At 44.9% G+C, this 12,356-nt stretch overlaps 1 protein-coding gene across 1 annotated transcript in view; it reads left to right on the forward strand.

Moving 5' to 3' along the window:
- Positions 1-4,833: 4,833 nt before the first annotated feature.
- Positions 4,834-12,356, forward strand: part of notch3 (notch receptor 3) — a gene marked incomplete at its 3' end in the record, with an annotated part of 49,892 nt that continues 42,369 nt past the window's right edge. The window contains 2 exon segments of the mRNA XM_084329030.1: positions 4,834-5,121; positions 6,470-6,542. Coding sequence (XP_084185156.1) covers positions 5,061-5,121; positions 6,470-6,542 — 134 coding nt within the window. The 5' untranslated portion in view covers positions 4,834-5,060.

Raw genomic sequence — 12,356 nt, forward strand, 5'->3', positions numbered from 1 at the left:
AAGACATAAATATAGGCAATACGATTATAGTACAGTAGGAAAGAAACTCTGAATATACACATATGAGCAAGTAGGCAGTGTGATCAAAGGTGCAGATGACATTACTATAAATATGGTGACAATAAACACCACAATCTAAATATATACTATGAGTCAGTAAAGTATACAGTATACACAGGTGCAGTATACATAAGGTGCCCTAACTGGCGTGATATACGTCATACGTTGTAGTCGGTGCAGTCTAGGTGGGAGTCAGACACACTCAGTGATCAGACAATCCTAGTAGTTCTCCACCATTATGCTCTAATGTCATGCTCAGGTTGGGATTTCCTTTCCCAATGTGATCGAGTTCAAGTTTCAAGTTTTGCTCAAGTTCGTTTATTAGTTGTTGTCACAATAAAATACATGTACTTTACGGTGAAATGCTTGGTTCTGTATGAAGCCCCTGAGATGGCGCACGATCGAGGCCTTTGCGTGGCAGTCGTCAGGGAAGGAACGAGGGAGACGGTGAGAAGCTTGTGGACTCGAGGTCCCCGGGATGTGCTATGGACACTATAGTAGTACACACAGACAACTCTCTGTCTCGGAGCACCGCACTGAATCCCTCTCTGGGACGCCCTCCAACTGGAAGCCACTCAAAACGCGGGCCCCTGCCTGCCAAGAGCCTCTGCTCACATAGGGCAGGTCTGGTTCACCACAACCTGGGGGGGGGGGGGGGGGGGGGGGGGGGGGGCTGCGGGCCAAGGTGAGACGCGAAAACAAACCTTATTATAAACCCACTTGTTGCAGACACAAAAAACTACCCGTCCCTCCGTTACGGACTCGGACTGTACTTTAATAACGCACGTCATGTTGTTTGGATTGATAAAAAACACACATATATATATATATCTGGTCTCGACACAAGAAGCCTTTCCAAGGGGTCTGGTAGAAGACTAAGCAACGATGCGCTGGTGTGTCATTGTGTAAACGCAGAGCGAGCGGGCGAGAGCCATGGGCTATTGAGAGACGCGCTAAACGTCGCGCGACTCACGCCGCCGCGGCGTGCCAAGCCCAGGCAGGTGTCCCGCCGGTATAGGCCTTAACGAGCTCTTTTCAAACAACCCCCTATGGATGACGTCACGACGAGGCCTTAACGAACCTCGCTCCAGAAAACGAGCCCCTGCTACATTCATGGCCCCTGCCCCCCCCCGCGCCCTCGTAATTTATTCAAGTCCGGGGCCAGACCGGTGTGGCTGTGTGGAGAGGGGGGTTGGTGGAGGGGATGGGGTGGGGGGGGTGGGGGGTGGGTCGGTGCTTTTGGGGGTGCCCCCCCCCATCCCCCGCGGAGAGAAACTGTGTCATAATGCCGGACGCCTTTTCTCATTCAAATCAAGGCCATTGTCTCTGTAAGCGACCGGCTCCTCTCTGTGCCGCAGAACAACTGAGCCACTATACACACCGACGACGCAGAACTGAGTCCCACCACGGGCACACAGGCTGAGGGGAGAGAGGCAGGCTGCGGAGGGCCGGGGCTCGCAGCGCTGAGCAGGGCTTGGGTGAGGGGTGGAGGGTGAGGGGTGAGGGGTGAGAGGGGTGAGAGGGGTGAGGGGTGAGAGGGGGTAGGGGGGGGGGGGGGAATAACAAGAATGTCTGCTCTCATTTCCATCATGTAAACACCATTCTCCTCGTTATCAGCGATGCATCGGGTATAAACACACAAACAAACATGCCAGTGTGCCACGGACACACTCAGGACACTCCGCCTCTGGGACGATGTAAACATGCTGTTGCTGTTTTGTTTTGTTGTTGTTGTTGTTGTTGTTGTTGTTGTTGTTGTTGTTGTTGTTGTTGTTGTTGTTTTCTTTGGAGGCACTGAGAACAAAACATTTTTAATAAAAGATCTTGGTATCTTGTATTTTGTAATTATTAGTAGTTACGTTTTGGTCTGTATTTCTTATTTCTTATTATCTTGTCATTATTATTATTACTGTTGTTATTGTTGATGTTGATGTTGTGTTGTCAAAAGAAATTAAGTTATTAGTTAAAAAAATTAAAGTTATCTACCTTGCCTATATTCAAGGACGTAGGTTTGGTTTCCACAGTGGGGGGGGGGGGGGGTTAAAGTGTGTGGGGGGGGGGGGTTAAAGTGGGGTGTGGGGCTCCTCCCCCAGGAACATTTTGAGCATCAAACACTTCATTTCCTGCATTCTGGTGAACTTTTATGCACCAATTTGTGCCTTTTCAGCATCAATTCATGGCGGAAATGTCTTTATTTATGTAAAGGAAAAAACATCATTCAGGTACCCGCTGACACAAATATAATGTAATATTATTTTTTTTGAGGCGGACAAATTGACCTCTCCGCCCTCCCGGACCGACGGTAGGGGGTAGAGTGCGCAACGACCAGGAAGGGGATTGGGAATTGGCATAAGGACTAACATTGGGATGGGAGAAAAACGGAAAAAGAAGGGGGGAAAAGATCATTAAAAATATATATATATATTGAGGGGGACATGTCCCCTGCAACCCCCCATAAAGCTACACCTATATTACTATCTCCTATCTATGCTAATATGTCTATACTACTATGCACTCAAGACTGTAGCACTTCAACACTGTTTGATGATCAATCTTACTGACCCTTAGCTGCCAGAGTTGTACCCTTCCTGCTGACTTGTTGTACAGAACTTGTAAGTCTCTTTGGATAAAAGCGTCAGCTGAATGACTAAACGTAAATGTAAATGTAACAAATAATAGGATTTTTTTCATTCTGTTTCTGTCAACAGATGGACACGTAGGGCTCACACTGTGACTTTGAAAAAGTTGACTTTAAATGTTAATAACTCAGTCGGTTTTGAAGCTTGAATGAACAAGCGACGTGCGTTGTGCAAGTCCCTCCAGAGGTGCCTAGTTTGCTACCTGCACGATGAAGGGAAGTGGGTTTGGATTCAGGTACCCTCAGTTCCTTGGCTAATTTAGCCCCCCACAAAACATTACAAAACAGTCCGAATCTTCAGAATTCAGGAGTGGGCTTATTATTTGTTACTTAATTTTTTTTTTATCTACTTTTTTCTCCCATTTTCTATTTTTCTCCCATCCCAATTTTGTATTGTCCAACTCTACCCTCCCCTGTCTCGAACGTTGTTAGACTATGCCTCCCACAGGTCGATTGTAGTGAGGACAGAAGCCTTGCATCACGTGTCCCCTCCGGTACTCGAGGAGGCAGCCGTCGCATCTTTTCACCGCAGCAGCTCGAGCTCTCAGTGGCGAGGAGTAACGCGTGGGAGGCTCACGCTGCCCCCGATACTTCCTGATTCTGCTGTATAGGCGCACCAACCGACCTGTAGGAGTCGCTGTCCACAACGTCCGATCGCCACCCACCCACCCCCTAATACTGCCAATTGTGTTAGTATGAACGACCAGCCAAGCCGGAAGCAACGCAGAGAGCTGGGCTCGAACCCAGCGTATCCTGCGTTAGTGGCGAGCGCCTTGCCCACTGCGCCACTTAGCCGCCCATTTGTTACTTAACTTGACTTAACTTTGTTACTTAACTTTGTGTTAAGTACACAACAGTTTGACGAGCAATGCCAGGAGAACATTTCACGTGAGATTTCCAACGAGCTTTAGTATTATTCTGATGATTTCAAGGACCAGGTTTTGCCAATATACAAATGACACCTGCTTAAAAATGCAGTTTGTTGAAGATGTTGTGGCTTATCATCAGGCTATAAAGGCATGGTCAAATATAGGTTAGTTAGTAAGATATTCCAGGGACACAATGTGAAATAGATGTGCACACTCTTGCCGTTACCTCTTATGCTTATGTAGGATCCTAAAAGGTCTAACATGCTGTACTCTATTATATACTAGTCATTAACTCCCAGCAGCCTGCAGGTCTTCCCCTGTGGTGCGTGTAGTTCAAGAGTTAATTACAGCAATATTCATACACAGAAATGGGGTTCTAAAACATCAAAACATTGTATAACAGGCTACGACTATCCCTGTTCCCCTTTGTCAAGTGATGAAACACTGTGTATACTATAATATTATATATATATATGAAATAATATTATTGATTATTCTATTACATTTAGGTGATCAATTATTTTGTCAACTGAGATATGAGATCAGGGACCTTTGGATGCAGTGCAGATGCACCTGTATCACTGTACATATTAATACTACAACTCTGTACATACATCTGATTAGCACTATTACTCAGTAGTACTCATTTAAATACTCTGTACCCAGTTTAACGTTGTATATTACTATTGCACTTTTCTGTTACTGAAACTTATTTTCATTGTACTGTACTTGTGTTGTATAGTTTCAAGTTCAAGTTTTGTTTTATTTGTCACACATGTACATTACAGTGAAATGCTTGATTGATTGATTGATTGATTGATTGATTGATTGATTGATTGAAAACTTTATTAACAGATTGCAGAATGGGTACAGTACAGTACAGCTCAATACACACAATTGTTAAGGGGATTCAGACCAGAGAAAGACTTTCGTCTTGTTTACATCAGGGTCCCCCATTTTCAATTCATCAGGAATTGATTGGTTCTGTACGAGCCCCCTGAGATTGTGGTTCAAAGTAAAAGGAAGAAGGCCAAACACTATACAACATATACAATATACAAACTAAAGTACAACATGCAAGGAATAAAGTACATAATGACAAAGTATTTGAATCTAATCTAAAAGAGGGTGTGCGGACTATTTGTTTCGAGCGGAATAGCTGGAGTGTGGTGGGAATGGGAAAGGGGGCGGAGTGATACCGACTCGCACCAGAGGCTGACTGAGGGAAAAGAAAGTTGCTCAGAAGTTCCAGGAGGTCTAGCGAGACGCACAGCAGCCGTGTCCGAGCGGCGGAGGAGGATAATAAGAATAATACCGGATTTGGACCTATAACGCGTCGTTTTTTTGTTGTTGCTTGGGGGTTTATTATGTACAGATAAACTTTATGAAGATCCCCTGTCAATCTTGGAACTTTTATCTCTCTGTGACTTTCTGAAGGATGTATTATTACTGCTGCCGCAACTGAAGCATTGGAAACTTTTTTTTCCACCGAAATGGAAGGGAATATTCCATGGATTGTCTTTTCAGTTTTGTTGTGTATTCATAGTTGTGAAGGTAAGATCAATTAACTGTTTGTTTAACCCTGTAATGTGCAGCCGGACAAGTCTGGGCAGCGGTTTGGTCCCAACTTCATTAGAGAGAGAGAGATCCCTGATTGCCCATCTGTGCGGTGCGCGTCTGTTGAACAAGCTTCACCTTTTGTTTTATTTGTCACATATATAATGTACATTATAGTTAAACGCGTGGTTCTGTACGAGCCTGATCCTGAGGTTGTGCTTCTAGTAAAAAAAAAAAAAAAAAAAAAAAAAAGTTAATAATAAAGACCCAACACTACTACTAAAGTAGGCTACAACCTAAAGTATAAAATGCAAACAACGAAGTACAGAATGCAGCTTTTTTTAAATGCAAAAACAACAGACTCAGAGTTTTATTTGCCACATGGAATCAATACATCAGAGTTCTTCATGCACAATCATAAATCTCCTAAACTAAACAAGTATTTACAGCAACTTGTCGCTCGTTTGGCAGCGTTTTTTGTATTGTGTACTTCTGGTGCATGTCTTTGGCAATACAGGTCCTCTCGGATTGGAAAGTGTATTTTGCGGTCCAGATTGCACCTGATGAGCGGTGGCAGTGTTTATTATCATACTGTGGTTGTTATTATTATGCCCTCGGAACGATAAGAGCGCCACCATGCAGCGCAGTGGGAAGTACAGTGTAATAAACCAGCGAGCGATATTAATAATTCCAAGTCATAGGAGTGATTTTCGGGGGCTGACCTCATCCGTGTGGATATAGGAATTATAGGCCTTCCATATGTCTTTGAAGTGTGATTTAGGGACAGGGTGAGGATTTGTATAACCTTAAATGAAGGGGCGATGACCCAAAACGAGACAATGAGCATGTATGAACAGGTTAAATGCCACATTCTGGCAGCTTTTCTTCGTTCTTCTTTTCAGGCTTTTTTTTTTTTTTTTTAGACCATCTATTATGGTAGCAGGGCCATACAATAATTAATCTAGTAAACATCTGATCTGATCTCGTTGTAAAGGTTTGTATGTGTTTGTGTTTATTTATTACGAAGATGAAGATAAACACAGACTTATCAACAAGCACACTAACTAAACAAGTATAAATGCTGGGGATTATGACCTAACATCTACCAAATAATGCGTTTACAACTTTGGCATTAGATGAGATGGAAGATGTGTATTTTAAACTTTAAAACACAGTATAGTCGGAGGCCTGGTCTCCCAGCAACCTGCAGTAATACACTTTACTCACTAGTACAAGGTCTATCATTCAAACCGGGTGACCTCTCAAAGAAGTAATAATTTCGCATGAATGTGCAGCAGAATTGAGTTCTGTGACTCTCGCTAATCGATTCCTTCTCCTTCTGCAGGATTCCGCTGTGTGGATAAATACAGACCTTGTGACAATGGAGGGACATGCATAGACTCATCGTCTCGATGCATGTAAGTGCGACATTTTAGCTGGAAATGTCCCTTTAGTCGTGGGGCCCACACACTACTGGCATCTGCCCTTGATTCTTCTGATTTCCTCATCGAATAATGTGTATTTATGTCGAGGCCGGAAGTGTTTTGCCTTGTATGCCAATTGTTATTGACTGTTTGTTTGTTTGGTCGTTTATTACTTACACGCAGCCATACCCTTCCTTATATTGTAGTTGATCTGCAGGGACTATAGAGATGGATGGTCATCAGATTGATGGATGGGGTCTTTCTCTCTGACAATGAAGCCAGCATGTCCACTAATATTGACTGGTTGGCATACACAGGAGACATGGTGGAATTAAGAAGATACACCTGGTGGATTATTATTCCTACTGTACAGACGGATGAGATGAGTAACGCAGCAGGTTGCTGCATCGACCAGCCTCAACATGTTGGGCCAACACTTACTCATACATTGCACCTGTTAGAGCTTTGTTGAACACAAATCACAGTATTAAGGCTCGTCGCACCATAGGGGCGTTCCTTCTATGTGGGCCTATGCTGGTAATATATATATATTATTCCTTTTCATGCTACCGTGAGCTTTTTTATAGTTTGATATCGGTGTTGTTGACTGCACCGTTTTTTCTCCTTTTTTTTTTTTTTTTACTACACCACTTATATAACGGCTGTGAGCCCGAAGCTGTTTCTTTTTAAAGCGTTTCCACCTGCTTAGCATTTTCTGTTCACACCTTTCACGGTGATAAGGTCTGTTTTGGGACGGTGACGATCGAGGGGTCGTGTGGGGGGAACGCATTACAATAGGCCGAGCTGAATGCGCCTGCAGCGTCTCGCCTGGGGATCATTATCTCGGACCCTCTTTCTTTGAATCCTCTGGCGCAGGAAACATGTGTTTAAAAAAAGAAAAAAAAAACGGGGAGGAGATCCCGTCTCAATTGCTTTTGTTTCGCGTGTCGCGAGAGATGCCACCGGGTGTGGGTCGTCAGCTGCTTGCTTCTCTCTCTCTCTCTAGTCTCTACATTTACATTTTGTCACTTTTAGCCTGGCGCTTTTATCCAAGGCGACTCACAAGTTCTGTACACAACAGGTCATCAGCAGGAAGGGAACAACTCTTTTCAGCTGAGTAACAATGTTGTTCATCAAACAGTGTTGGAACTTGGGTGCTGCAGTGTTGAGTGGATAGTAGTAGAGAGAGAGACATAATAGTATAGTAGTGCATGATACTAGTAGAAGACAGTAAGAAGGTTAGTGGTTTTATTTTCTCTCTCTCTCCGATACAGCGAATGTATTATTTTATTGGCAGCGACCACTCATTTACATTTAGTCATTTAGCTGAAACGCTTTTATCCAAAGCGACTTACACGTTCTGTACGACAAGTCATCGGGAAGGGCACAACTCTTATCAGCTGAGTAACAATGTTCATCAAAGTGTTGAGTGCTACAGTGTAGGTTAGTTTATTAGGACAAGTGCACGACAGTGAGGTTAGTTAGACCACTCCCTGCCTGTGCAGGGGTCACAGCTGGGCTAATACCATTAGAGCGCTTTAATCCTAGTAAACACAGCTATTTTTTTTTTATCAATTATTTCCTGAATGAAGGAGCTGGGCTTAGCCAATGTGTAACTCCCCTGCCTGTGAAGTGAGTCGCTGTATTACTCACTATATTCCCCCTGTTTCGCAACCATTGGCTGGAGCAGCCAAGGCGGGGTGTGTCCCTCCCAAGTGTCATTAAGTGGGTAAATGTTTTATTGCACCGGCTGCCAGTCTTTTAAAAGATTTCTCTCTCGTCGCCTTCCTTTTTGTTTCGCAATCTAATCCCGCATCTGTCCGAGCAAACGACTTCGTATCGGTAATAATAATAACTCTCCTCGCGATAGCCCGGCGTTATTGCAGAGAAAGAAAAAATTATAATAATAATAATAAAAAACCTCTGTGAACTTGGACCCAGTGTTGCCCATTGGGGGGGGGTCTCTGGACTCGACCGCGTCGTTCACGTCAGCGGGGTCAGTGTTTGCTTTAGAGAGGGCCCCCACCATCCGCCCCCACGTGCGTGTTTTCATGCTTTGTGTTCTCCGTGATGCCTGTGTCGTGTACATGTATGTTACGGGCGAGGGGGGGCGGGGGATTCGGGGGGGGATTCGCGCATATGTAATCGCTCCGCTTGGGCCGGTGCCAAGGAAAGCGAGAGGCACTCTCGGTTGCGAGGGGACGGGGACGGGGGTTGCGAGAGAGAGAGAGAGCGGTAAGGGGATACCAAATGTCATATACCGCACAGCGCGACGGGTAACCGTACCGGGGCAGCGGCCTGGAGCCGAGCGTGGCCACGAGAGAGAGAGCGGTCGGACTGGTCCTTTTTGGACGGGGGGGGGGTGAGTGCGTCCTGGAGGCCCCGCCCCTTCCCACGGGAGCCCCGGCGGTAATGGGAGACCCGGCGAACGGGAGAAAAGATCCTTTCTTCCCCCCCCTTCCCCCCTTCCCAGATACCTGGCTGTAACCTGGCACCTCCGGGACAGGGGAAGAGAGAGAGAGGGAAGAAAGGGATAGAACAGAGAGAGGCAGAACAGAGAGAGGCAGAACAGATAACGAGGTAGAACAGAGAGAGGGGCAGAACAGAGAGAGAGAGAGAGAGAGAGAGGTAGAACAGAGAGGGGCAGAACAGAGAGAGAGGTAGAACAGAGAGAGGCAGAACAGAGAGAGAGGGGCAGAACAGAGAGAGAGGGGCAGAACAGAGAGAGAGAGGCAGAACAGAGAGAGGGAGGCAGAACAGAGAGAGAGAGGCAGACCAGAGAGAGAGAGAGAGAGGCAGAACAGAGAGAGAGAGAGAGAGGTAGAACAGAGAGGGGCAGAACAGAGAGAGAGGCAGAACAGATAACGAGGCAGAACAGAGAGAGAGAGGCAGAACACAGAGAGAGAGAGAGGTAGAACAGAGAGGGGCAGAACAGAGAGAGAGGCAGAACAGAGAGAGAGGCAGAACAGAGAGAGGGGCAGAACAGAGAGAGATAGGTAGAACAGAGAGAGAGGCAGAACAGAGAGAGATAGGTAGAACAGAGAGAGAGGTAGAACAGAGAGAGAGAGGTAGAACAGAGAGAGAGGCAGAACAGAGAGAGAGAGGTAGAACAGAGAGTAGGGGTGCACCGATATATCGGTCGGGTATCGGTATCGGCCGATAAGTGCCTTGTTGACTGCTATCGGCCTATCGGCCGATAAGCTCAAATGTGCCGATAGCAGTCGCCGATAACTAACCATCCATTTGTGTAGCGTCAAAAGGCAAAAAAAATAAAAGTTCACTCGCGACCTACCTGCACAACGCCCGCCGTCCGCCCCACACACACACAAGCTACTGCATCAAAGTTACTATTTATGATTAACAAGGCATTCGTTTTGTGGCATTAATGTTATATAGTTAGTGTTACACGGACAATAACATCAGCATATTATTATTACCCATAGCAGCAAGGCATTACTCCGAGTCCGTTCATAGCCGGGAGGCAGACGACTAACGTTACTGGTGAAAATGTGATTTACGTTGGAATCAGCGTTTCCGTTAGCCGGTAATTACCGGTTTTTGACCGGCAAAATCTGTTGAAGTCCGACTTATTTAATATCTCCGGTCTTAATGTCCGGTGAAAATAATTCCCTGAGTCTAAGCACAATTTGATTATTTGAATTGTATTAAAATAGGCTAAAATTAAATAGCCTATGCGATGAACGAAACGATCATTACATTTGTTTCCTCGTTGCTTCTAATAATGACAACGACGTTGTCGGCGAGAGCTTAGTGCTGGTGTGCGGACTTTTGTGTGAAGCTGCAGAGCCAGAGAGGCAACGGCACAATGCAGTATTCCAGCAGTACTCCAATTTGGCCATTTTCAGCCAATGTTGGGTGGGGGGCGCTGCTGTGCGGTTCCCAGAAAAGAGCCAATAACAGCTAAATCAGCTTCTCTGCAGCGCCATACTCTTTGCAAATAAGTCGTTGCGAGGTGGAGAGAGTCGTCACGCAAACCACGATAATGTTGCCGTCTCTCTGCTTTCTCAGTTCTTCGCTTGATATAATTAATACAAATGTCCAATATAACGGAATTCGTTAGCTCATAAAAATGTGATTATAACAGACTGCTGTTTAGTGTCGGACCGACTGCCCACATACGCGGTCTATTTTAGTTCAAGTCAGCAGCAGCACGGAGTATCGAGGGACTTATTTTATTTGGAATATATTAATTAATGACTGTATACGCAAAAGTAGCCTAGTTTTAAGTAATAATATTATAAATCTACATGCCTTGAGGATGACATTCTTTATATTGCCTGCCTATCAATTGTTTTAAAGCTCAATAAACTATGACCGGAATTAATCTCATTTGTCCGGTAGATTGAAATCTTGCAGGTCACGGAGACCGGCAACAATTTTTTCTAACGGAAACCCTGGTTGGAATACTCCTTTGCCAACTTGCTGTACTTTGCTTGCAGGTCTGCAGCCATTATTACTGGATTAAGAATAGCCCCAACTTTAGCCAACGTAACGTTATGGCTAAACCTTTAACATTAGTTAACCCTAGCTTTCGGTTAGCTGTTCAATGCTAATGTAATAACACAACCAAGCGAATCCATCAGAGCTCCCCATCAACACCGCTCTGTCGGGAGGATGGCATTTAAGAAAGTATCTGCTGTTAAAATGACACAAACATTCGTTTTGTGGCATTAACGTTATTATAGTTAGTTACACGTTCAATTACATCAGCATAGTATTTACCCGAAGATAGCAAGCAAGCCGTGCATAGCTCGGTTAAATTCCGTTGCTCATTCCGTACCCAACTACACATTCTGCAATCTGTTAATAAAGTTTTCAACCAGACAAATGTATAGAAAGGCTTTGTTTTATTATAACATTTGTTGCAGTAAAATCATTGTGTCTCGTTTGGCCATCCTGTGGAGCGCGCTGGTCGGCGGGCACTGCCGGGCAGCTAACTTATTAGCTTGTTGTGGTTCTGAGTTTGACTCGCATTCTCACAAGCAGATCAATGGCGGCATGCCCCGAAGTAGAAAAATGAATAAACGCTTGGTGGTAAGCAGGAGGTGGGTGCTAGCGGTGTGGCGTAATTGGCCGAATCGACTGTCAATCAAAATGGTTCCATTGCATTGGTTGAAAGCTCTGGTTGAGAGAATAGTATCCCGCTGCAGGCCGCCAGAATGGTTCCATTGCATTGGTTGAAAGCTCTGGTTGAGAAAATAGTATCCCTCTGCAGGCCGCCAGACGATACTGGGAGAGGGATCAGTGATACCATAAACATATTTCTTGATGTTTCCTTTTTTAAGTAAGTAAAGAGGCCTACAAATACAAACACACATACAAATATACAGTAGTTTCATTAAAAAAATTAAAAAAAAAAATTAAAAAAAATATTAATTTTTTTTTAAAATACTTATTTTTTGCCACAATTATCGGTATCGGTATCGGTATCGGCCGATTGTGTTAGTTGAACAATCGGTATCGGTATCGGTGGCCAATTTTCATATCGGTGCACCCCTAACAGAGAGAGAGGCAGAACAGAGAGAGGGGCAGAACAGAGAGAGAGAGGTAGAACAGAGAGAGAGAGGCAGAACAGAGAGAGAGAGGTAGAACAGAGAGAGAGGCAGAACAGAGAGAGAGAGGCAGAACAGAGAGAGAGAGAGAGAGAGGCAGAACAGACAGAGAGAGAGAGGCAGAACAGAGAGAGAGGCAGAACAGAGAGAGAGGCAGAACAGAGAGAGAGGCAGAACAGAGAGAGAGAGAGGCAGAACAGAGAGAGGTAGAACAGAGAGAGAGGTAGAACAGAGA

This window comes from Notolepis coatsorum (genome assembly GCF_963971535.1).
Source record: "Notolepis coatsorum genome assembly, chromosome: 14".
Taxonomy (NCBI): Eukaryota; Metazoa; Chordata; class Actinopteri; order Aulopiformes; family Paralepididae; genus Notolepis; species Notolepis coatsorum.